The sequence below is a fragment of the Ctenopharyngodon idella genome, chromosome 10 (genome assembly GCF_019924925.1).
Source record: "Ctenopharyngodon idella isolate HZGC_01 chromosome 10, HZGC01, whole genome shotgun sequence".
NCBI lineage: Eukaryota > Metazoa > Chordata > Actinopteri > Cypriniformes > Xenocyprididae > Ctenopharyngodon > Ctenopharyngodon idella.
Window position 1 is genome coordinate 31140792 of NC_067229.1, and position 26860 is coordinate 31167651.

Consider the following 26860-nt stretch of genomic DNA (forward strand, 5'->3'; position numbering starts at 1 on the left):
TAACAAGACAACCATTGCTCCAACAAACTCTATTTCTATAGATTTTCTGAAAACCTCTGAACAATTGAATGACAGCAAACTCATTTGATTACCAAACCACTCTCATTTGTTAACCCCCATTCTGGAGCTCTCGTGGGTTCCATTGCAGTATTTTACTGAAATTTTAGAAAATTTACAGTTTTGTCGACTTGCATAGGTAGTAGGGACGTGTACGATTTTCGGAGAGGGTGGGGTTTGACGCAGTTTTTGCGCAGGAAGGGCGGTGCCTGCGAATCTCTGCAGTGAGAACGTGACCTATGACTAATCTTTTTTTTCCCTTTTTTTTTAATTTTGCAGAGATCCTTAGTCGCAGTCTATCACAAACACCTTTTCAGCCCATCTCCCATTGTGTGGGACAGTTTCTCTCGGTAATCACCTGCAACAACCTCTATGATACTGTTCTTCTCGAATTCCAGTGATTTCCAGTTTTTGGAAACCTGAGTATAATCCTTTTGAGAATAGATGCAACATCGAAGGATGGCTGAAGAAGACTCTTCATGACAACTTCTTGATCTTTTGATGGTCTTTTTGAATTACCTTCGACCAGTGATCTATGAGTTTGTCTTTCCACCTTACGTAGATTGGAGCCTTGACCTGTTCCCAGACATCCCTTATTGTAATCTGCATGATTTTGAACAGCATTTTAATACACATGGACCATTCTCCGTCTTGTCTTTTGTGACTGATCCAGAACCTGAATGAGTTTCTACTGACTTTGCCCAGGACACCATTGTGCTTGATCTAACCATGCAGTTCCCTTTCTGTCCATGGTTGTGCCAAGCACTTTGGAGACTTGTGTGCACTTTCGTCTGTGTTTTTCTTCTTACATTTTGTTCATTTCCTCTTAGATCCACAATTTAAAGAATCAAACCTTGTGCACCAGTCTGACAAGTGTAATGTTCTTGTCCCAAACAAGAGTATTTTAAAGAATAAAATCCCTTGTGTTGTTTTGTGTGCTGAGTGTGGCATGATCATTATCTAGAAAAACGAAACAAGGAGTGGAAATGGTGACACTGTGGTCAAAAGTGTTAGTTCTGTTGCCAACGAGTACTTCCTCAACAAAGCTGATGCCATGGCTTGACATTTCTTTCTTTATGTCCTTTCCATTTCCATTTATAACTATAGGCACACAGGGGAACACATAACCAGCCCCCCAGTGTTCAGAGTAGCGCTCTTTCTTCTTCTTCTTCTTTTTTTTTCTTTTTTTTTTTTTTACAATTAGTTTAAAAACCTTTTGTCATGGTTGTCCAAGATGAATTTCCCAGAAATGGGACAATAAAGTGTATTCAATTCTATTCTATGAAAAAGGCGATTACGCTGCCCAAGTCTAGCTGCATCCCCATTCATCCTTAGAAAATGAATGGATAAATTTTGCACATTAGTCACCGTTTTAACTATTGAAACATAAATATCTGGGCAAAAAAGCTTTAGTAATGCAAGTCTTGTTCGAGTAAATGCAATCTTAGATGTAGTCAGGGAGGTCACGATGGGTGGAGCTCACTGCAGAGCAGCATTTACAGTCAGTCTCCAGATGAATGAACCACTCTGTTTTACCGTCAGAGGTCATGTTAGGTTGCACTGCTCAGCTCCAGTCATTTTCAAAGTAATGGACTCTGCTTGGCTATTGTGTCATCTGTCTCTGCACAAGTATCTTTTATTTAATCCTTTGAAATTCAACCTCTACAGGAGAGCAGCTCGCATTGTTTATAGCACCTTATGAAGCTTTTGAACACTTTAACTGATTTGTCAAGCGGGTCAAAAAGATGCATTGCAATCATAATGTGGATGAAAGAATTTGTAACTATGGATGCAATCCATCAATAACAGCTACCAGAGAATTCCAGCCAATGAAAATGTGATGTAATTAAAGAACAACCATGACAACCATTATGTACTTTGTCGGTATATACAGTATATGCTGAAGAAGTCAGTGGTCTGGGTGTGATGTGCATGATGAACAGTAACAACTGCAACACACATATCCATATGCATATACCTAGACTTTTACTGTTACAATAGAATGTCATTGGTGTTGCAAAGCTTGCTGACACATTGCTGGGTGTAGCCAGGGCTTTGCTGTGCAGTTATGCTAAGTAGTTGCTATCCTAGTTTTTGCCTATTTTATCATCCACTGGGCAAAAATCATTCAGCACATCATAGCAAAGTAATTTAAGGTATCCGGATGTTTAGATCAACCCTCAATATGAGCAATAATAATACTAATGCTGGCCTTAGCAATCGTCACTATTAATAAATATGTTTACTACTAAGTAAATACAATCTATCAATGAAATATGATATTATTAGAGTAACTATTAGTTATTAGTTTGTATTGGAGTAACAAATTTTGTCTGTTGTGACCAGAAGTTGATGATTGAAAGTTATAAAAACATCATACTCACTAGTAACCTGTTTTGATTGTCTACATCAATAAAATGAAACAAGACTCAAAATTAATTTTATTTAATTTATTTTCACCAATTAATGATTTAGATGGATCATTTTCACATTAGAGCAAAAACAAACCCATGCTCCTGACCTCTCACACATTCATTCTGTTTCACTTGAGATTACAGTAGAACGCTTCTAGTTTAGATATTAGAAAAAGTGAAAATGCTATCAAGTGCACTTTTCAGCATACTAGAGAATATCTGGGATTTCAACATGATGAAATAGCATGATGAAACATTAAACACTCAACAACCACATTTAGGACAGTCATGTCAAATTGCCTGGACGTAATTTAACACTGTTACTTTTGGGAAACGAAAAATATATGACACTGGAAAGTTTGCATTTGTATGTATTACGGAACCAAAAAAAAAAAAAAAAGGAGTTATGCTATATGAGCCTTTTTCTGTGGCAATCAACAACATGCCACAGATGCAAATAGAGCGTAACTTCTATTAACCTGAAATATTCCTTAGTAACAGAAACGTACCTTTGACTGACCACTGTGAGCATTAGTTTTAAACATGATCACCATCCATAACAGAGCAGTTTGTCTTCAATAAATCAAAACATACAAACAAAAAAAAATAAAAATTTTTGCAGCCTTTTTTTTTTTTATTAAACAGTGGGATGTAAACAGGCAATGTTATCTAGGTGTTAAACATACACAAATACATTCAGACCACATCTTTTTTAATGAACCTGGCGTGGTATTTCGGCTGAATTAAAAAAAACAAAAACTAACAATACAAACAAAAGAGGGAATTTACAATTTCATAAGATACAAGAGTGAATAGGACAGATATTCAAAAGCAAAAAGTCACATGTTTGGGTATATGGATGTCCACCAACTAGCCTAACTCAACAGTATGTATTCTTTGGGACATAATTCCACTGCAAATTTAATTACCCCTCCTGTAACATGTAATATGCAACACAGGAAATTGATGTAATATGTTCAAGAAAGTGTCATGCCATTATTAAGTGCTTCATTCAAACAGAGGACATCTGGATGCCATACTTGAGTATATATTTGCACACATCCACCAAGTAACGTCTGACCTTGGGATTCAATAGATCTGCGTTCATCTTAATTGTCCCTCTGCAGAAACCATAAAGAAACGGATAACAAAAGTCAACATGCACGTACCTTTGCATTTCCTCAGATGATTTAAATTTTTCTCCACACAGCAAACTGAAGTGCTACTGTATCTGTAACTTCACTGCTGTGTTATTACAAATATCAGTATGAAATGATGGGATGGAGACAAAAACAGGAAACTTGATTTATGTCTGCAGGATGACTTTGAGGTGTAATCTGCATTAACAAGCAAAGTTTGACTCCACCGATTTTTTTTTTTTTTTTTTTTTGATGTATAAACATGTATAATACAGACAATACCATTAAAGTGGATTCCCAATCACAAAAAAAAAAAAAAATCCCATAACTCTTTGCACCTGGACAAAATCCATCCTGCAGTGAGTTTGAATGCCGACTAGCAGACTGCCCTTCCACTTTTTATTACAATATGGAGTCAGTCAGCATCGCTGACTCTCATAGCGTCCTCATTTGCTGGAGTTCAGAGTACAAAAGATGTTTTAGACTTCAAACAGCCCTGTAGAGCACAGGAGGAAGTCCAGCCTGTCCGTGAGGATGCTGCGGTTCGCATAAGACACACCTCTCTTTTGTTTCCAGAGCAGGTTTTGGTGATCCTATGAAGGCTGTTTGGGTTTTACTGGCAATGAACATTCACACAGTAAACAAGGACGATGGGGAGTCAATCTGGTTCTGCTGAGAGCAGTTCACAGTATAAGCTGTGGGGGGGTATAAGCTTTTTTGGGGCGTGTACACGGTTCTCCTGTTGTTTTTCAGCATCTCAACTATATGATCTATTCTGATGATCGTGATATAAAGAAATGCGCAGTGAAATACTGCTTTGGTATGAGTGTCTACAATTAATAACGGCATTATTTTGGCTCATCTCAGCAGTCTGGCATAGATGCACACTACAGGAAGAGGAAGTAAACTAAAAGCACAAAAAGTGAGGGATGCGAGCGCTCAGTTTGACAGCTAGTGCAGTTGGTCAAATGGCATAAATTAATTTTGGGAATAGATGGTTCGGTTTTCTTTGTGGCTTCAATTAATAATATATTCTGTTCTGGGTCATTTGGCCACAGTACATCAATCGCTGTGGCCAGATGCTCAGGCGTAGATCTGGCTTGAGCCTCTGGTGTGAGCATTGTCAGCTCCTAGTCTTTCTTGGGTGGGTTGGGTAGGTTTTGCGACGCTGACGTAGTCGTGGAGACCGAAGTCCATGTTTTTAGCTCTGAGAGCAGCGGTGTGAAGCTTCTCCAGGAAGTCTGGCATGCCTGTGGGACACAGAGAGGAAATGAAATCTATGCGAACAGGTGTCAAGAAACAGCAGCTGCAGAAAGGACAGAATTCAAGGACAGCTAAATCATCTGTGAAATTCCAAACTGTGATACTAATATGAATAACTGTTTTCCATTTGAATATATTGTAAAATGTTATTTATTCCTATGATGCAAAGATTAATTTTCAGCATCATTACTCCAGTCTTTAGTGTCTCATGATCCTTCAGAAATCATTCTAATATGCTAATTTGATGCTCAAGAAACATTTCTTCTTCTTCTTCTTCTTCTTCTTATTATTATCATCAATTATCATCAACTTAATATTTGTGCAGAAACAGTGATATATTTTCTTCTTTGATGAATAGAATATTCAAAAAAAACATTTGAAATAAGTAACATTATAAATGTCTTTACTGTCACTTTTGATCAACTGAATGCGTCCTTGCTAAATAAGTATTATTTTCTTTAAAATATAAATATATATTCACACAATATATTTTATATTTAATTATTTTTTTAGATTATATATTAAATTATTTTTTTATTCAAAGTAAAGGGGGAAAATGTAATTGTAACATTTATGGCCTGTATTTTCTTTCAATTCCCTCAGCACTGCCAGGTGTGGCAAAAGGTAAACTCAGACCCTGGATATAACCCACTTATATAAATAAAAAAAAATAAATAAAAAAAATAAATAAAAAAAGTTATATTAAATGCCGAAATAGGAGCACACACTACAGAACAAAGTTTAAGTGAATAAGACAGATGGCTCACCACTAGACACCATCCAGCTGACGCAGTAGCGAGGGAAGACCGTCTGAGGATCATCGCTGTAGGTCAGCAGGTAATCAAAGCCATTCTGTTAAGACAACATAACTAGCTTAAGACTGAATGCTAAGACCAACCGCAGACACACTGACACACAAGAGATTCCCTGTTCTCACCTCGTCAAATGACCTGTGTGGGCGGATGACCATCTTAGACTGGTAAGAGTGCACTCGGACGAATTCCTGGGTCTCTGGGACGCTGGGGTGTTTAACAGCTCTGAGTGGAGAAAGAAGGCACACTTAATATAAGAGACACACTAAAACCAATAAACACTAATTCAAATGTTACTAAAAAATGCCAATAAAAATGGCAACAACACTTACCTGGAGACTAAAATCATTAAGTTGTTTTCTATATCAACTTGATATCGGCGCACATAGACGTAGTCTCTGGAGTACATAGGATACTGCAAAGGAAAGGTCACTAAATTACTACATCACTGGCTATTAAACAACACTGCAAATACTAACAGATACATCAAATAATTATTATTTTTTTTTAAATGTACAAAAAAAAGGGAAAGTTTTTGTTTTTTGTGTACAGACGACAACGTTGTCAAAATGATCCATGTTTACATGGATCAGCAAAAACGATTAAAAATGCTGTATTATTTATGCCAGGCCAGTAGTTGGCGACGTCACTTTGTAAAGAAACACTACACGCCTATAGACTGAACACGTAATATGCATGTGCATGACGGCACAGTTTTCACAAATTTGCAATTTTTGTAGTTTACACAGAGACGATAACAGTATAGTTTTCAAAAACTTGCACTTTGACGCGTTTACAAAAGTTTGCATTTTCAGGCTCACAAAACGTTGTCATGTAAACAGCCAAAACACATAAAAAGTTATGTTTTTTTTTTGTTAAAAAACGATGTTGTGTAAATGGCCCCTAAGACAACTAATGTATTTCTTATTCTTGTCATTTTATACTCAACTTGGTTAAGTACACAATCAAGGCTGTTGTTAACTTAAATACCCATAAGTCCTTGAATAATTTATGTACTGTATGCTTATGTGATACATTGGCTGTTATTAGAATCAATATATAGTACTGTTCAAAAGTTTAGGATAAGACATTTTTGGCAATTTTATAAGTGTAGCTTATTTTTTTAACCATGCAGCAAATGTTTAAAAATATCTTGAAAAATTACTTAAATTACTATAGTATATATAGATAGTATTAATCAGTCAAAATTCTAACTGTCGGTCAACCACATAATTATGATCATCCCTACTTCAAATAGAAAACAGTTCTTTTAAATTTAAATAATATTTCACTATATTAACGTTTTTACTATATTACTGATCAAATAACTGCAGCCTTGATGAGCATAAGAGGCTTATTTCAAGAACATTTTAAATATCTTACAGACCCAAGCTTTTGTGCATCTCTACTTAAATGTCCACTTTACTTTTCAAAAAAGTATGTTTACTTTTTTTTTTTTTGCTTCGCACTTTTAAAGTAATGTCAACCTATTAAGATTTTTAAGTTTGAATCATCCAAGCAACTTCTCAAATGAATAAAGAAGATTAAGCTTAAAGGCTTTTAAATCTTGTCAACTAGCACTAGATTACACTTTCTTTAATTCAAGCAGGCGGACTCACTGTCCATTGCAAAATTAACACGTTTTTTTTTTTCTTGTTATGACAGAACACAGCAGAGAACTGGATTCATAGCTTACTGGAAAATGCGTCGCCCAATGAACGACCTCGGTGCCTGTGTTTACATCCTTGTCCACCACTTCCAGTTTGATAACCAGTGCGTCCCACTTCTTTCTGTACTCTGTGTCCAACTGAAGTGAAGGGAAATATTTGGGAGAGTCTAAATATAACATTCAAATACCAACCGCATGCACCTAGATAAATCATCATCGACAACAAGAGTGCAAGGCAGGTGATGCCTGAAACATGTAATGTGCAAAGTATACTTCGTTTTTCACGCATATGTGAACAGTTGCACACATAGTGCAGGAGTACTGTGCCGATACCGAAATTGCTGTCAGGCGCACTGTACACATACCCTAGTATACATGTAAGAAGCGAAGTACACTTTGGGCTTTAGACTATGGAAAGGCTGAGCAATCCTGAAGCACATAATCACCCGACACAAATGGTACATCATACAAGTCGTTTTTGTCTTGCTGGAACAATGAAATAAAACTGAACAAGTTTCAAATTAATTAAAATATTTAGTACCTGAACATTGAAGAACTGGCGGGGGGTGACGTCTGTATATGAACCAAACACTGTAAAGATGCAAATAGATTATTTGAATAGGATTAGACAAATGGTTATTATGATTATCAGTTAAATAACAAAGTCTTTAAAGGTGCACATGCCCTAGCAGAAATATCCTATTCACAAACATATTAAAACACACATAAATTTACAAAAATGTATTGATTACTAATTAATGACACTTGACACAATAAATGTACATAATGTTACCATTTAAAACGTACCTCTGTATTCAAAAAGATGGCTACTCTCGATAGGTCTCCTCCAAACTCTGAAGTTTTTCTTCTCCATGACCACCTCCCAGCCGGGATCCACATGCACGGCTGTCTTTGGGGTCACATTCTGGCTCCTCACTGCCTCCAGTGCCTGCAGCTCCCATGCACACCTAAAGCACAGATTCAAACAAGTTCATTTAAAATAAGAACATGAAATGATACAAAACGTGTTTAAATAACATTTTGCTACACTGTAAAACCCACAGCCAATTCGATGTCAGTACACCTGAACGCGAAGAGTGATTAATAGGTAGAGAGTGTTTCCGATTGATTAATAAAAGAGCGGGCCGCTCCACTGTCTCTATTTTGATGCTTACAAAGCTAAGGCACGATTGATTATAGATGCAAAAGCTTAAAGATGCAATAGGTGATTCTCTACAGAAATATTTTTTGTTATACTGGGTGAAAGTCTCCTCATATCCTGATAGCAATCACTATGTTAAACAGTCTAAATGACATTTTTATAAATATATATCTTCTGTGGAAGGCGTAGGACCATAAAATGTTCATCCAATTATTATATTCGGTCCGAATGAAATAATACGATGTCCTACCTGCCTGTCAACGTATGTTTTTACATACCCTCACGCACCCTGTTTGTGCAAACATCATATGTCTTCAGCGCGTTTCATGCTATGCAGCTTACAGACAGACCTGTCGTGGAGCACCACAAACAAAAAGCAGCCACTTTTTACAGATCCTACCGAATCAAAACAACTGGCTTTTTTAAGCTGCATTCATGCCATAATTACTGTAATCAAGAGATGGCAACCCATAACATTCTAACCAGAGCTGTTCAGTCAGACTAGGAATTATGCATATACTATACATGTCAACAGTATCAACACCAAAATGAATCTGCAGCAGTCAGGTACAAGCTCTCTAAGGTGTTTACGTTCATTATTATTGTAACGTTATGTGCTTTGAGACACGCGGTAGTTTAACGCCGTCTCTTGTGACCCTTTGCCGAGAGCAGCTTTGTGTGTGTGCGTTCATGTGTTTTGGAGGAGGTGTGGCTGTGGACACTGATTTGCAGGGAGGGTGGGATCCTATACTTTCAATGCTAGCAAGCTAACGTTAGCATTTCCCAGATCACCTACTGCACCTTTAAGCAAAGTGAATGTCAGAAAATGGTAAGACATTATGTGTCGTATTCCTATAATTACATAAAGCACCTTAATGCAACATAAAACACTCCATAAGTGAGGGAAGTACCTTCTCAGCTCATCATCTCGGATCTTCTCGTCTTCCCACATGAAGACTCCAGCCAGTGCTGCTATGAGCTTTCCAGTGGGGGCGTGTTTGCTCTGCAGGCGCCGCCATATGCTGCTCACGAGTGTCCACCTGCTTCTCTCAGAGTACAGGTTTGAGTACAGCTCTCCTATCTGAAGAGCCCTTCTCAGCCTCTGGCCTGTCACAAAACTGCAGTGGCTGGCGAAGAGAGACAATAGTCTCTCCTTCTTCTTTTTCTCGGAGGCCAGTTTGTTCGTTCCCCTTCCCGCTTTTTGGAGCCATGACAGCAGCAGGCCCACGCGCTCACCCAACCACGATTTGCTACTTACCGCACCACTTTGATTAAAAGTGCTAAAGCTTTGCAGTCGGACAGCTCTGGCCCCTATGTTACACACAGGGCGATGCTGGACGGAGGACAACATCTTCGTTTCTAGAACCACGAACCGATTATCTAGAATGAGACTTTGTGCACTTTTAAAACGCCCCGAATTAGCTAAAAAGCAATGATTTACTATACAAATTAGTTCCCATGTGGTAAAAGGACTCAGATAACAAGTGCAACCCAATGTCAAGTTGACATGCACTAGCTATTATCTTGCAATCTAGTTAACGACAGCTGAAATGCACGAGAGCAAAATAACGAATTTTTTCGTGTTTTCATCTCATATTATGAAACGCTGTAATAGTCATTTACTAGATAAACAAACAGTTTGACATTTGCGAGCAACTGACTAGCTAGCCAAGCTTTATCGACATGCCATCGCAGGCAAACTGTGATTAAATCAACAAAAACAACTCGAATGTTTTAACGGTATATCATACCCAGTATTTTATAACAGCTAAATTGATTTTCGCATTCCTATCGTTAAATTAATCTTACTTTTATCTTCGTGCGTTAGCTTCATGCCCTCACACCTCTCCAGTGGAGTACCAGTTAGCATGACGAACACGCCCATCTCCGTCTTTGCGAGTTATTATTGGCTATCTCTTACGTCGAGGATGCACCTCTCATTCTGATAGGGTGATAGGGCTGTCTGTCTTCATTGTTCTAGACCCTGGATCAACCAGCACGTTCATATGACTCACCCTAAGTCAACCCATGGTAAAGGTCCTCTACAACTATAAGGTTAAACAGACTTACCACCACGTGGTTGGTATGTGCTGTAACGATGAAATGACTTGGCGAATAATTTATTTCATGCATAGTAATTAGAATTAGTGTAAGTACATATGTACACTACCAGTCAGAAGCTTGGACACACCTACTTATTATATATTATTACTATCGTCTCATTTTGGAGTAATAGTTGTCATCAAAACTATGATTTTTTTTTTTTTTTTTTTTTTTTTGTAAAATTCATGCGTAGGCTCAATCTATATTTGTTCACTAAACTTCACGCCTGCCGTCTCTGTCTGTCTGTCTATCTATCTATCTATCTATCTATCTATCTATCTATCTATCTATCTATCTATCTATCTATCCACACACAAAGTACCCTGGTGAACTGCAAGTCCAGCACTGACAATAAATCCAAAGTAAATGCAAACAGTTAGTAACTTATCCTATTTATTAATGAAAAACAAAATATCCACTGACAGATCATAAAACAAAGTGCTTAGAACTATTTTATATTTAAAAATCTATAAATGCATAAGTAAAAAGTCACCAAATGACTTATTTGAAAAGTTAGTGATAAAATTAAAACACATTGCATAGAAAAAGTGGTGTACAAGAGTTAATGCACAGATAATTTAACAATACAGTATCAGATTGCTTTGTTCCGTCCATTGCTATCTATAGTTATCACTGTCAATCGCATTCATTCACGCATTTAAATACAGTTGTCAATCCAGAAATTTTGTACACAAAGCTGCACTCCTGCGAAAACTCCCGTTATAATTAAAGAAGCTGTCTACTCCACTCAGTGCAATGAATCTTTTATTGACATCATGTTCATACAGTATTTTGTTGGTTATAATGAAAGGATTTGTGACAGAGCAGAACTTGCAATGAATCTATCTATCTATCTATCTATCTATCTATCTATCTATCTATATATTAATTAATTAATTAATTAATTAATTAATTAACATGGGCAATAAATGCCCTTTTTGAAATACATAAATCCAATGCACCTGGGGCCGTATTTACAAAACATTTTATCTTACCACTCTCCTAAATATAGCAGAAAAAGTTCCTAGTTAAGAGTTTCCTCTTAAAACCTATTCAAAAAGCTGCTGCGACCAACTTTTACTAAGGAATAGAGAAAGGTCTTGCTAAGAGAAAGGGTGGGGTTGACCTCATTGCTATGGATGATATCAGCACGCTTACTAACTATGGCCACAGTGATTGGCTGATGGGAGAGGGGTTTCTGTCAGTGATTCAGTTGTAGAAATATTGTAAAAGAAGGTATCATGTTGCCATATTCAAATAAAGGTTTTTTTAAAAAAATGTTTCCATAACCAAATAAAGATTTTAACATGTAGGTTAAGTGTCACTAATGAAACAAGTATATATGTTCAGCTAATTGTTAGCCTCTTGCATGTGTGCATCTCAAGAGATTCAAGCAGCGAATGATGTTTTATAAACAAAGTTCGGGGAGGAGCACCTTCAAATTGTCTATCCATTCAGCTCGAGAGGAGGCATATATACTGTATACACAGCCGACTCACCTAATTACCTCAACATCCCTCCCCCACCCCGACTCCTCACTTTCGGCTGGTTCGTATTACCACCCGGGGATATGGGGGAGTACCCTGGGTTTGGGCTAAATTCTGAGCCCGGAGCCCTCGTTCCCTTCGGACAGCACGCCAAATACGCTTATTTTACTCATTTACTCTATTCAATCATTTATAAGTGTGAACTTGTGATAGGACATTCTTTTTTTTTTTTTAAATTGTCTGCAATGTTTTATTCTCTATCATTCAATCCCAATTGCCTGTATACAAACAAACCTTTATGTTATGTCATCGCAGATTAAAATCTATAAATCAATATATTTATTGCATTTATAGGGGTAGAAGGCTCAGCACCCAAGGCTCTATCACCTTTTGCCTCAATGGTGCACAGAGTCTTTGGGCAGATTGCTGTGGCGGAGTGCCAAGAACAGCCAGTTTAGGATTGTTTGTGATTTGGTCTTAGTGACTAAAATTAGGACTGACGCCCATTATTTTTAAGAGTTTCTCCTAAATGGGCAAGTAAGGAGCTACTTTTAGTCTTAAGATGTTTTGTGAATATGGCCCCTGGATCAGTTAAGGTAGAAATGCTCTTGCTGTTTTGCTGTGGCCACATGGGGGAGTTATAGCATAGCTCTCATAGAGCTTCTTCTAATCTGTCCCATAATGACAACATGCTAGACTAGAGGAGTTAAAGGGGATGCAACTACGGGAAACAGGAAACGCCTTTGAAATTTGAAAATTGAACACATGACCATTAATCATCACCAACAGACAACAATTTAGGCCAGTTTTACCTTTATATATAGTTCCAAACCTGCTATATTTGAATCTCTTTGTATATACAGTATACATTATATGTATGTGTGTGTGTACAGACACACACACACACACACACACACACACACACACACACACAGAGAGAGAGAGAGAGAGAGAGAGAGAGAGAGAGAGAGAGAGAGAGAGAGAGAGAGATTCGGACATTGTACAATAAACTTTCTTTTCCTACCTTGATTTAAGAGGCCATATTAAAGAGACAGACATTTTTGAATATATAATTTACCAATTACAACAGATCGATCTGCAGTCCTATTTATATCATTTTATTTTAGATTTAAAATTTTACCAAATTACTAAATCAAAATGATAGTTTAATGTGTTCTCAGTACTTTTATTCTCATATTCACAAATCTTTAACAGTGTTATACTTCATTTTTTTCAGACAAAATGTAAATATATAACATAAAATATATAATTTACATATGTAAATATATAACATAAAAATCAAAAACAGACAACAAATACTTTTTATAGATTTACAAAAAGAACATTCTTTTCCAGCATCTGTAAACATCTAAAGCAAAGTATTTGTTGGGTAGATATTGAATATTTATTTGAAATGCAAAATCAGCATCCAGGCATTTTTCAGATTATAAATTTACAGAGTACTAGTAGGCAATGGTTGAAAAGTCTAAGGTTAAGTAAATACTCGTTTTTTTTTTTTTTTTGCCGAATTCGCCGAATAAGGTCAGAGGGCGGGGTTTACTGTTTGACGCCACCATCAACCGAAGACGACGGTCCCGCCCTCACAGTCCAGTGATATATGTCTTGCGTGGACAAGCAGGAACTCATCATCTGAAGCCGGCTAAAAGCGGTTTATTGCGAATTTTTATTTTATCAAGGACTCAAAATAATCAGCAGTGTCTTGTTTGTAGCTTTAAGCTTTGAATTTACTTTATTTAACCGACGTTAGTGCTTAAGAAAGAGCGAGAGCATTTATCGTGTCTTACCCCGCGCGCGCGGAAAGCGTCTACGGGAAGTTGACTGGGCGGGCTACTGTGTCAAAAATATCTAAATCGATATTTATCGACAGTTTTCTTTGAGTGGTGAGTAAAAATATTTTTTCTTATTCTATTGGTACTGAGTGGTATTTGTCGTACTTTCTCATCGACGTTTTTTTTCTTTATTTGTGAACGGCTAGAATGAGCGCGAGCTCGTGGCTTTGTCAGCTGACTCGAGGTGGTCGAATGTGGAAAAAAAATCATACGTATCTAAGATTAGTAAATAATACGGTGTCACCGATAAATGTTGTTTATATGTATAAAATATTTATTTTGTGGTTATTTTGGAATGTTTTAATTAAGTACTTATGATTTATAACGTCATATTAGCTGTTAGCGGGTGTGAATGAATGACGACACGTGTAGTGCGAAGCCGGCGCGCACAGAAAAGATAAATATCGCCTTGTTAACCTCAAAAGCCTAACAAAAATTGTTCTATTTAAGTAGTGTACTATTTAATTTTCATTAAAAAAATAGCACCGAATCTATAACGGCTTAAAAACCGACGAATTAGGGTTGTTCGTGAGTGATTTGGTTCCTCAAGCTAACGTTAGCGAGGAAGTGCGTGTCTAGCTCGAGCGGGGAGAACTGGTTGGAACAGCCCTACAGTGACAGACAGTCAAACGCGTTTCATCATTTATTCTCTGCGTTTTCTTTGCCAATAAAGGCTGCATTGCCGGAATGTACTGGAAAGCCACATGACACGGATGCGCTGGCAGCTTAATTTGAATGCAAGTTTCTATTTGTTGTCAAATAGCTTAAAATATTAATCAAAGTGGTGCGTTCTCGGGCTTGTAAAACAAACTAGTCCGATTGGCTATTTAGTATTACGTTTTATTACTTTGATTGTTTTATTACTTGATGATTGTAGTCAAAAAGCCAAATAGACATTGGTTTTAGTTCATGGATAAGCGGATGGCATATATATGTATTGTTAAAAGTTTTTGTTGTATGATCAGGCATGCATTCATGCTGTCTGTTCTCGATGCGCCCCCTTTCTATACAGTGAGAGTTTTCTAGAGACCTTCAGCTCCCCTCTCTGGCAAATAAAGTACTGATAATACTGCTTTAGTGTGTAAGAGTAGACTTATGTCTAAGTTCTGGCCCCTCTGCAGTGAAATTGAGTAACACGGGAACCTTCCCACTTTCTCCTCTTTTTTTTTTTTTTTTTTCAGGAATGAGCTACCATTCACCCATCGTGTCTGTTGCACAATGGATGTCCGCTCTGTCTGCCTAATTGCCCAAGCCAAAACAAACTGTAACAGATCTAGTCTATTCAGAGGATAGCAATAGGCCCTCACTCCACCCTCTCCCTTAACGTTACACATCAGTTTAGAGCAGAGCAGTGCAGATTCTCTCTCTAGTGTCTGAATTGCTTTGATTTGCTGGTTTAGTGAAGGGCGAAGGTAGGTCTGAGGCAGAAAACCGATTTAGAAACACTAGTACCTCAATTTTCTGGGGATAAAATATCCAGTGTGCTGCTGCTAGAATTATTTATACATATTTGGTTCTTTTCCCTGTAAGATTGTGAAGTTAATTTGTTTCTGTATAACTTGAAAACCATCTGCGCACAATGGTATCGACAACTTTGGCCACGATAACGCTTTTGAGCACCCTTGCAGGGTATGCTGCAATCAATACATCAGATTATCTATGGCTCCTAATTGTAGGCTTCATCATAGCATTTATCCTGGCCTTTTCAGTGGGTGCTAATGACGTCGCCAACTCTTTTGGTACGGCAGTGGGTTCAGGTGTAGTTACTCTTAGGCAGGCTTGTATTCTTGCCACTATCTTTGAGACGCTGGGCTCTGTACTGCTTGGAGCCAAGGTCAGCGAGACCATCCGCAAAGGCATTATCGACGTGACAATGTACAACGGCTCAGAGCATGTGTTGATGGCTGGCTCAGTCAGCGCTATGTTTGGTGAGTAGCTCATGAAGTGCTTGTACGTTATATATTATTACTGATTTTTATATGCACAATTTGAGGTTTCTCTTTTTGAGTGTGCTTTTTCCCCCCACCACTCATCAGGCTCTGCTGTGTGGCAGTTGGCTGCTTCTTTTCTGAAGCTTCCTATTTCTGGGACCCATTGCATCGTGGGAGCTACCATTGGCTTTTCACTGGTCGCCAAAGGTCAGCAGGGAGTCAAATGGCTGGAGATTCTTAGAATTGGTGAGTCAGCTGCATGACAATCCATTTGTCATTTAACTTTATGATCAAGATGGTTGTCAAGAAACTGGAGGTATGTTAGTTTAATTACAGTTCATTGTTCTTTGTTCCCTTACAGTTGCTTCGTGGTTCCTCTCGCCTGTCCTTTCCGGGATCATGTCTGCCATTCTCTTTTACTTTGTTCGTATGTTCATCTTGCAAAAGGTAAATAGAATGATCTTATCTTTCCAGCTTGGTCTTAATGAGTTAATTAGCTGTAGAATCAGAAGAATGTAATATATCACATCAAGGTTGTTGGCTAAGAGTCTGTATTTTGTCCTTTGCAGAAGGATCCAGTGCCCAATGGTCTGAGGGCCCTGCCATTCTTCTATGCTGTTACAATGGGAATCAACCTGTTCTCCATAATGTTTACTGGAGCACCATGTGAGTATTGCTGTATTTCTGCCCTTTTCATGCCCATTAACATCCTAACCAGATGCCCAGACTCTGCTAGACTGTGTTTACAGTGCTTAAGGCAAAGCAGTGTTTAACCAGTGGGCTCTGGAGAACTCAGTGGAGCACTCATGACATGGACATGTGGTGTCTGTATTCATGACCTCAGTCAGTGTTTTTTCCTTCTCCGTCATAGGAGAGAAAAAACAGTGGAATAAAGAATTCTCGCCCATCAAAAAGAACCGTCTGCCTCAGTAGAGAAAGCACTATGTTTTTGAGTGCTGTTAACTGTTGAGCTCTGAATAATTTTGCCTTTCAAATTGAAACCTTATTAAATGAGCAACTTTTGCTCCTTTTTGTTTCCTTTTACCTACAGGGCTCAACAATTCAAGAAGTCAACTGGCCTGGGCCATTAAATGAAGGCTACAGGCCAGAGTATGACGCGATATGCAGCCTCGGAGTGTGTACACATATGCACTCCAGGCGGGCACTCTTTACGTAGGCACGGCAAGGTGCAGCATACACACATGCATATAGCAACACACACGCATTCTGCCTTAGACACCCTAATGCATCAAGTTTTTTTCTTATTTGGACAGTCTATAGTTATACAACTTAGTTATGGGATGCCAGTGTGCTTTTTTTGAAAAAAAAAAAAAAAAAGTCTCGAGTTTAGTACTCAGATATTTGAGTAAAATTAAAGCCCCCGTGAACCGGAAGTTGCAACCGACTTTACTTCAGTGTTGTGACATATTTCCAAGTGAAATGGAATATTGAATACAATGCAGGGTTTTATTTTAACACACCTCCTCTCCATCCCTCATTCATAGCAGACTGATGGTTGGAGGGGAGTGGTTAAAGGGTTAGTTCAGCCAAAAATGAAATTTCTGTCTTTAATTACTCATCCTTATGTTGATATTTTTGATGAAATCCGAGAGTTTCTGAACAATACATAGGCAGCAACGTCATTGCACATTTTTGAGGTCCAGCTGCACCGCGTTCACTATGTCAACAGCGTAGGAGACTGACATAGAAAAGAAGAAATTGAAACCCTCGGATTTCATCAAAAAATTTCTTAATTTGTGTTTTGAAGATGAACGAAGGTCTTACGGGTTTGGGACGTCATGAGGGCGAGTACTTAATGACAGAAATTTCATTTTTGGGTGAACTAACCCTTTAAGGATATTCAACCCAAGCCATCAAACGGACGTCATCAGAGAAGGAACGCTATTCCAGAGCGGAAGCAAATTTTCAGATTTTGATTAAAAATGACCACAACAAACATTTTTTTCTGTGTATTAACTGGCACAGATTAATTCTTCACCACAAGACTAGTAATGTGCGCTAACAAAGTAAATGGGGTCAGTTTTGATTTCATGATGACTAAGTTTGTTACAAAACTTTTGACTTTTTAATGTTAAATGATCAGTCCATTCAGATAATGCATAGTGGGTTTTCATCTAACAACACTGAGTATAGTTTCTAATGACTTTAAAAGATTTATAGTATCTCAAAATTAAAAGGCTGTCCTCTAGAGCCCACCTAATAATTGCAATGTCACTTCAGGACTCTGAGTCAATTAGAATTAGGTTTCTCTTCAGCCAAATTCATTAGCTGACACATGTCATGTGAGTTGTCTGAATGCATCAGGACAAGGGCATGTTTCCTCTCACAATCTCACTCACAATTCAGGTCAACATAGTAACAGAGCCATCTTAACATAGGCTTATCTTGATCTTTGGCCATGTCATTGCTGTTGGATTAGCTTTAAAATCAGCAGATCACCAGATACAGTCCCTTCACTCCTCCCACTCTCAACCTGTTTAAGGCGGTTCGCTCAGGTTCAGTTAATGCAGAGCTTCTCCCAAGACAGGACAGGACAATACCAGCACTCGCCAGGGGGTTGAGAGGCATGCGGCATGTCATGAATTGTTGATCGACCTCCTTTGTGTTCTGAAGGGCGCTGAACGCAAGCACACATGCCCTGTAAAAATTCAGTCAGTATATGACTAGGTGGAGTTTCCTTGAAGCATTGTGTTTGCGCTGGTACTTGGAACTGCCTGTTCTTCTAGTTTTATTTTAACTGTTTGTGCAGTATGAGGGTGACGACACATTTTAACTCAAGTACTGTACAAAATGTTCAACCCATTTAAACTAATTTGGATTGTGATATAGGCTTTCCCTAACATGGTGGCTCTCAACACTTTAATCATGTCCTTTAACCGACCCCCACCCTCAGTTTCAGCACACAGACATACGGTCATTCAGCAACCACAGTGCCTGGAAAGTTCTCCCTATGCAAAATACAGATGACACACAAACCCTGTTTCTGTTTTTAATACCAGCAGCCCTCACCATTTGAGACTGAAGTAGGCAAACAATTATTTGTTTGTTTTATTTGTTCAGATTTCTACTTTTAATTAGTCAGCTAGTTCTCAAAATGACTACACTTAAAGGCTGGAATAAACTACATGACTTATGTCCCGATTTACACTGTGGAGTTGTCGACACTAGTTGTCAAAATTCAGGTAGTAGATAATGTAAACAATGATCAGTCATGATTATTTGTGACATGACTTTTTGTGGAATTCGAAATTCAGTAACAAAGCTACAAAAATCACTCTAATAAGCACTCAGATCAGATAACACCAAAGCCTGTAATTTTGTTCTTAAGAAAAAAAACTTGAGATGTTCTTTAGAAAATATCTGAGAACTTAAGGTTTTTTCAAGAATTGCACTTAGGAACATCCTTACAAATTCCTTAATTTGTTTTAAGAAATTTCTTTCTTGAAGATTTTTGTGAATCCGGTCCCTGGTGGTGTATTGTCCTCGGTCCTTTAGTGTATTATACCTATTTTTTTTCTCTGCAACAAAGTATTTGATGCCTAGTGTTTTAAAATCTCTCATATTTTAAAAGTTGTGTAGATTATTCAGGCCTTAATTTGTATTACTCATATTCTTATGTTAATAACGAGGGCCATAATGATTGGCTACACCCTCCCGCCCCCAGTACGTCTATGCTTGTTTTCCGGTCTGCTTCCTCTTTGGAAAAACAGACAGTGGGGTGTTTTCGTTTCCCTGGGGATATAAAGCAAACACGAAAGGCAGCAATAACAGACTTTGTGGATTTGAAATGGAATGTTTTTATATTTGGCCAGACTTAGTCAGCATGACTCCAAACAGTTTACGGTGTCAAAAAGTTTTGTTTGAAGCACCAGATTCATTTGCCGATGCCAGACTTGGTGGCATGGATAAAAAAACTGGGTGTGTCTCCACATCAAACGACATTCTGGTAGTGCTACGAAGTTAGAATATCACGACACCATAAAAGTTTATTTCATGTTAGTTAATTATCAAAAAATGTGTGTAACTTTTGCAACAGGCACAAGGCAGTCAAAGGCCACAATTGCAGTAATTGGCACAATGACTAATAAACCATCATCAACACATCACCAGAATGAGGTATAGTGCCTGGAAAACAACCCATGTTATTGTGTAATAAAGGCCATGGGATAGCAGATTTTATTGTGAGGTAAAGCAGGAAATGAATCCACTTCCATTCATTCATCCCACAGCATGGTTGTGGTCTGGCAGCTCCCCTTTTTTGGGAGAGTGTTTGTCAAACTACGTTGATGCAAGCGTGAATGCATTCCCTGCCTAACCCACATGCGCAGGGCTGCATTTCTCACACACTGAGCAGGAAATGTGCCAGCCAGCCCTATGTTATAACTGGGGCCCCATTCGTTGGCCTTTCTCTTATTTACGTCATTCACCCCCTCACCTCCGCTGGCCACACCTGTTCTGTTCCTTTAGATGCTGCTAAGTAAGTCGGGAGTTGGAAAGTTCAGCTGTTCCTCCCTTATCTACCTCAGTGCTCTCTTCAAAGAATATGGTGCTTCTCCTTGAATCTTGTCTCCTGAGATTGAACTGGAGTTGCATAACCAAAGCACACAGCGGCACGGCATGCCCTGCAGCGTCCTGCAGTAGTACGTGCATGTGGCAAGGCACGGGAATTTATGCCCCACTGCTCCCTGTCCTTTTCATCTCTCAACCTCTCTTTCTGTTTATTTTTCACATTCCTGCTCCACCAAAGCCTTTTTTTCCCATTTTATTTGGACAAAGTCTTGCTCTAAATACTTCCAATACCCTTTTTGGTCCCATGAACTTATGTTGACACATTTCATTGTCTGTGGTTCTGGACCCCATGGGGAATTTGTAAATGGCCGACTTGCTCAGCCAGCACTCTTTCTTAAACATGCAGCACACATTCTTCATTACCGCAGCTACCACCGCAGTCTTGGCTGAGACATAACCATTCTGCAGGAGTGATCACATATTTTTTTTTTTTTTTTTTTTTTTTTTTTACCCCACTCGTCCTCCAAAGAGGTGGGGGTGATATCTTGCCGCAGTAGCCTTTTAAGGCACCTGCACTTGTTGAACGTGGTATGTTGGCCTTGTGAGCTGTCTTGTGTCACTGCAACATTTTGCTGCTGTTTGCACTCACATCTCACCTGAAGTGTTATGTAAGAGGACAAGCCTTGTGCTTGCATTCTGAATGTGACCAGGATATTTGACACTTGGTTGCAGTGGTTGTTTTGGTTTGCGTTGCTATGGACTCCTAAAAAAGTGGAGCAAGTCAATTTTTAAACTCTTCATAAGTCTTCTAACCTAAAATGATAAATGGGAACCAGTGGCCTAATTAGTATTCTCTGAATATGCATTTCTTTATTTCCGAAAGGGTGTGTAAGCAAATTCTGAATGCAGTGAATCTGCTTCTTATGTCTTAATATTCAACTCCAACACCATTACTAACAACCAGAACTCCACATTGTCCCTGTCCATTCCGTAATGCTGTTTGTGTTATTGGTAGCACATGCTGCCTGTTGTCTCAAAAGCACCTTTCCTTTCCTCCCCTCCTCTCCCTCGACACCCCTTTTGGTCCCTTTCCCCCTGTGAATGATGGGACTGCAGTGCTGGGATTCGATAAGCTGCCCTGGTGGGGAGTGCTGCTCATTTCCATCGGCTTTGGCCTGTTCACCGGCATCTTCGTTTGGTTTGTTGTCTGCCCTCGGCTCAAGAAGAAGATCGAATGTAAGTATCTATCTTTCAGTTTTGTAATTGTTTATTCTAACCATGAAAATCATAAAATCAGTGTAATCAGTCGCAGTAGAATTACGAGTCATAGCCAGATGCTCAATGTCACTTCCAGTGCACAATTGGGTAGTTTAAATGATGCCAAGTAGACTACTGAAAATGTTAAATGGGTGGGGTACCTCAAGGGTTTGCATTAGGCCTATTACAGATATATTGTTGCACTGTACTTGAAGATATAACAATACATCAACCTTTTAAGGTTTATTTAAATATGTACACACTTTAAATCAGAAATTTTCAGGCCTTATAAAAGTCTGGGCAGCAATCTGTGCTCATGAAAGATTTATTAGCCTTAGTCCTAGCACCAGGTGTTTGTGAGGATAATACCCTACAGATTAAAGATTCTGGCAGTGGACAGCAGTTTTAATCAGTCATTAGAAAGACAGTATACTCTTAAAGGAATGTTCCGGGTTCAATGCAAGTTAAGCTCTGACAACTCTGAATTTTTCTTTGTGTAAACTGTCCTTTTTCTGTGTCCTTGCACATGCTCTGCAAAAGTACTGAATTTAAGCAGAATGGTTTGTAGCAGGTCTGTAAGCAGTTTCACATGACAAAAACATTTAAAACATTCTAACACCAACTGCACTTTCAAGAAATACCAGCTTTAGATTAAGACAGTCTGTTTGTTGTAATATGGTTCTTTAACCCAAACAAACCAAGCCATCTAGTGTTGTCTATCTAGAGCTTTATAGTCTGGCTGTGTATTGACAACCTAATTGGGTCATAGTGATCCACTAATTGGTCTTTGGCTAGTGAACTGGAATAGCCATGGTCCAATTGAGGTGTTGACGGAAGTAGCTTGGTCTCGTTGGGCTAAGGTGAATAGCTACAGATTAAGGTGGCGTTTGCTCATAAAATAGAATACATGTGCTTTGACACCACTTAGCAGTTCAGTGGACGATGGACCAAGTTACATCAGACTGTCCTTGAAATGTAGGGTTATAGTGACCATTTAAGCAAACAGAGTGTTTGCCTCTTAAAGTTTATAGAATCGAGTGCTCGTGATGGCCATGTGAACTGCCAGTAAGTAAAGTGCTTACCAGCCTTTGTACCTTTACTCAACTAATTAGGGTTCTCAATTTAATGTTAATACAATTATTTGAAAAACTGTTAAATGTATGCATTCAATAAAGCCCTCAACCTGTAGGTTAAATGCATTCAATGATATGGAAATAAAGCAAATAATATGGCTCATACTTTGATAGGTAATATTGATAGGTAGATTGAGAGGATAAATAGAATGCAAGTTTATTAATATTTATAATAAATATTAGAATAGGGGTTTCAAGGGTCAGAACTATTGTGAGTAGAAGTGTAGAAAATTTAAAGTATTTAGTTTTACATTACACATTGTAATATTTATCAGTGTATAAATTCTTTATAAAATTTATTCTTAAGAAAATTCTGCTTCCCTTTTTTTTTATTTATATATATATATATATATATAATTTTTTTTTTTCTTTTTCTAAATTAGCTTGCAAGCATAGAGCTGACCATTATCTTTATTCTATCTTATTTGATATACAGCTAAAGTAAAGTCTTCCAGTCCCTCTGAGAGTCCTCTGATGGAGAAGAGGGAGCTGCATGAAGCTCACAGTCCCATCCTGAAACCTGTCCCTGAGGAGTCCAGTGCCCTGTCCTCTATCACCCCCTCGGCCCCACCTCTTCCTGAGGAGCGCAGGGTTACCTTTGACATTGGAGATTCAGATGACACCGATCAGAAGGACTGCAAAGAGTCAGAGACAGGCAATGGTAAGTCTTTAGGGTGTGATACCTCACATACCTCACATGCCATGCCAATTATGACATACGCTTACTGTTTACTTATAAATCATGTGACTTTATTCTGTCTTCAGGAGCTCCGAAGACGGTCCACGTTCATTTTACCACCGGCCCCAGTCAAATTCCTAGCAACGGTTACTCTCAGTACCACACAGTTCACAAGGACTCTGGCCTCTACAAGGACCTGCTGCACAAACTCCATCTGGCAAAAGTGGGAGACTGCATGGGGGAAGGTGGCGACCGGCCCATCCGCCGTAACAACAGCTACACCTCCTACACCATGGCCATCATCGGCATGTACGGAGACATCAAGCCCAAAGAAGCTGACTTCCGTGCTTCCGAAGACGGAGACAAGGAAAAAGCCGGCACCCAGGAGAGGAAGCGCGTCCGCATGGACAGCTACACAAGTTACTGTAATGCAGTGGCAGAGAATGGTGCACCTGAAGGCCTTGGCGAGGGTGAGGTCACTTTGGAGATTGTTGACGATGATGCTGGGAGTAGCCGTAGTTCTTTGGAGGAGGATAGAGCCGATGCTGACAGACCTGAGGTGTCGATGCTCTTCCAGTTCCTGCAAATTCTCACCGCCTGTTTTGGCTCTTTTGCTCACGGAGGAAATGATGTCAGGTAATGCTGATGCATTGAACTGTACAGTGCTTAAAATTCACAGATTTTAAAAACAAGATTTGAAAATGCATTACCTCTTTGCTTTCAGTAATGCAATTGGTCCCCTGGTTGCTCTGTGGCTGGTCTATGAGAGTGGGTCTGTTATATCAAGTGCACCAACTCCAATCTGGTTGCTGCTGTATGGAGGAGTGGGCATCTGTGTCGGTCTGTGGGTCTGGGGCCGTAGAGTCATCCAGACCATGGGCAAGGACCTGACCCCCATCACCCCGTCTAGGTATAAACACACACCCATGTTGTAATATCAGACAACACCTGCTGTACAGAGCAAAACATCCTAATTGCTAGACTTCCCTAAACAATACTTTGCTTAATTTCAGTGGTTTCAGCATTGAGCTTGCCTCAGCCGTCACTGTTGTGGTTGCTTCCAACATCGGTCTTCCAGTTTCCACCACTCACTGCAAGGTAAGATGGGCCTGTATGCAAAACAAACTGATGCAAAGCAAGTCCTAGTCGGAGACTATTTGAATGAAATTGATATAACTACAGCTTGTTGATGGAGGGTGTAATTTATTTATATATATATTTTTTTTTTTCTTCAGGTTGGGTCAGTGGTGTCAGTCGGCTGGCTGCGCTCCAAGAAGGCAGTGGACTGGCGGCTGTTTAGAAACATCTTCATGGCTTGGTTTGTCACTGTGCCCATCTCTGGCCTTATCAGCGCGGCCATCATGGCCCTGTTCACTTATGTCATTCTGTGAGGCCTTGAAAGTCCTCTCTGCCTCCCTCTCTGCTCTTAAGGAGGAACCAGGATCCCCAGAGAGAGGTGGAGGGCATGTCTCAACCTTCCCTTCTCAACCATCTCTCTCTAATTTCCTCCCTCCTGTCATCCTCGTGATGAGTGGGGGATGAAAAAGGCCCCTTTCGATAGAGCCTGTGATTCTTGGCTGCATCATTTTTAGCCTGTATTGATGATTTGTGTGCATTGCACTGCACCAGGTCACATGCCATAGGCCAGGGAAAAAATGTCTTTATAGTCTTCACTAGAATGGTTGCCATTTAAATTTGCTCTTGTACATATGTCAAATCACCATGTTTTTGTTTTATGTAATTATGTACAGAACTAAAGGGTTTTTTAAGGTAAAAAAAACAACAATTACAATGCAGTATTAGCCTTCATTTGACATGCATTTTTCATTACTTTCGTCATTTGAGTTCCCTAGAGAAGTGTTTTTTCGGTGTGAAGAATTTGGGGAAGAGCAATTGAGTTCTGTTTTCCTTCTATACATTCGGTAAGCACGAGTTCTCCAGTTTTTCTTAAGCAGGCCTGACTTAACTCACAAATAGAGCCTTATGATACTCACATTTTTAGGACAGTCTTGTGAGGGTTGATTTGCAAAGGAAATTAGTTGCTCACATCATGTTCCTTAATACAATTTCAGTGTCCTTTTCCAGATGTCTAATTTTATTTTTAGTTCTTTTGTAGGTTACACTACAAAACGGGCCTCTTGATAAACTAAGCAGTCTCCAGAAACATTTATAGTCCTGCCGATCTGTTATTGTTCTTTTAGTCCTCTTTTCATTAATGGGTTACAGAACATCAAACTCTTCTTGGTGTTTTGCACCACTGTAATTGAGCTGTTAATATTTGCTCTGCTTTGCCCAGCATCAAATAATTAAAACGGACGAACCCGTGCTTGGATATACAGTTAAAAATCTCAGCAGCTACTGCAAAGATTCAGCTTTTCCTTAAAGCACTGCTGTAATTAGTATGCTATTGGTGACTCTCTTAAATGCAGCGCATCCTCAAATGTTTGCTGTAGACAATTGAACTCCATACGGTGGATTATGGCCCTTTGTGTTCAGTAACCATGGGTTGCTGTTGGATGAAGTGTTAGGATGCCCAAACTCTTGTTTTACCAGTATAATGCTGCCCAGGGACCGAAAAATTCTTCTTTGGAAAATTAAGTTAATTATATAAAAAAAAAAAAGTCCCCTGCAAAAATGAACCTCTTTGTTTAAAAACAACCAATGAGCCTCTTTCCCTTTGAGTGTATTACAGTAATGTTTTGCTGTGGTGCTTAACATCAGACACAGTGAATTGAACATTGATGAAGTGAGTGAAGTTTACATTCGTTGGATTGGAGACCATTCTGTAAAACTTGATGGAATCCAGTCGGATAGTGTAGCTCATCTGCTCTAGCCTTCTCATAGACCTACTTCTGTAGTACTTCTGAGGAATGTATACCAATACAAACGTATGTATATATTTTACACTGGGTTGCTATGGCAACCCCTACAGCAACACAAATGACTTGCCCTATTTATTAGAAGGGTGTGGGACAGTGGTGTTAAATGATGGTTTGGTCTGAAGGTAGCAGTGGTGTAGAAAGATCCTAGCTTTCCTTTATTGGTGGTGAGGATCTGCATTGCTGTGAAGTCACCATTTGAGAGTGATTATTTGGTTATGAACTTTACACATTTAGACCTTACATAGTTGCTGTAGTTGCCTTAAGGATGTTTTTTTTTTTGTTTTGTTTTTGTTTTGTTTTTTTGTTACCAAAGAGGGGAAAAAAAAACGTGTTTTATTTTGTCCATTGCGCTTTGGGGATGAGAGAATAAAATGAATTTTTGATTATCACCTGTCTTTGCCTGTTTATTTAACTTCACCATTGAAAGATCATGTTCCTTCTGCCTACATATATTTATTTATTAATACAACAATACACATGTTATATAATTTT

The 26860-nt window shown here is 38.8% G+C and overlaps 3 protein-coding genes across 4 annotated transcripts in view; 1 reads left to right on the forward strand and 2 right to left on the reverse strand.

Annotated features, from left to right (window-relative positions):
* The window catches only part of LOC127521197 (protein phosphatase 1 regulatory subunit 3C-B-like), a 183682-nt gene that overhangs the window by 16629 nt on the left and 140193 nt on the right, over window positions 1–26860 (reverse strand). The window lies entirely within an intron of this gene.
* On the reverse strand, window positions 2493–10399 carry stard7 (StAR-related lipid transfer (START) domain containing 7). The gene is made up of 8 exons (XM_051910274.1): window positions 9428–10399; window positions 8162–8322; window positions 7896–7945; window positions 7382–7492; window positions 6018–6100; window positions 5811–5910; window positions 5641–5725; window positions 2493–4860 (listed from the first exon to the last, which is right to left on the reverse strand). The coding sequence occupies exons 1-8, from the start codon at window positions 9865–9867 to the stop codon at window positions 4694–4696; spliced, it is 1197 nt and encodes a 398-aa protein (XP_051766234.1). The 5' UTR covers window positions 9868–10399; the 3' UTR covers window positions 2493–4693.
* Window positions 13705–26757, forward strand: slc20a1b (solute carrier family 20 member 1b). Its single transcript, XM_051910273.1, has 11 exons — window positions 13705–14007; window positions 15138–15884; window positions 15993–16133; window positions 16249–16334; window positions 16457–16553; window positions 21534–21653; window positions 23244–23468; window positions 23573–24122; window positions 24211–24396; window positions 24500–24584; window positions 24722–26757. The coding sequence occupies exons 2-11, from the start codon at window positions 15536–15538 to the stop codon at window positions 24875–24877; spliced, it is 1995 nt and encodes a 664-aa protein (XP_051766233.1). The 5' UTR covers window positions 13705–14007; window positions 15138–15535; the 3' UTR covers window positions 24878–26757.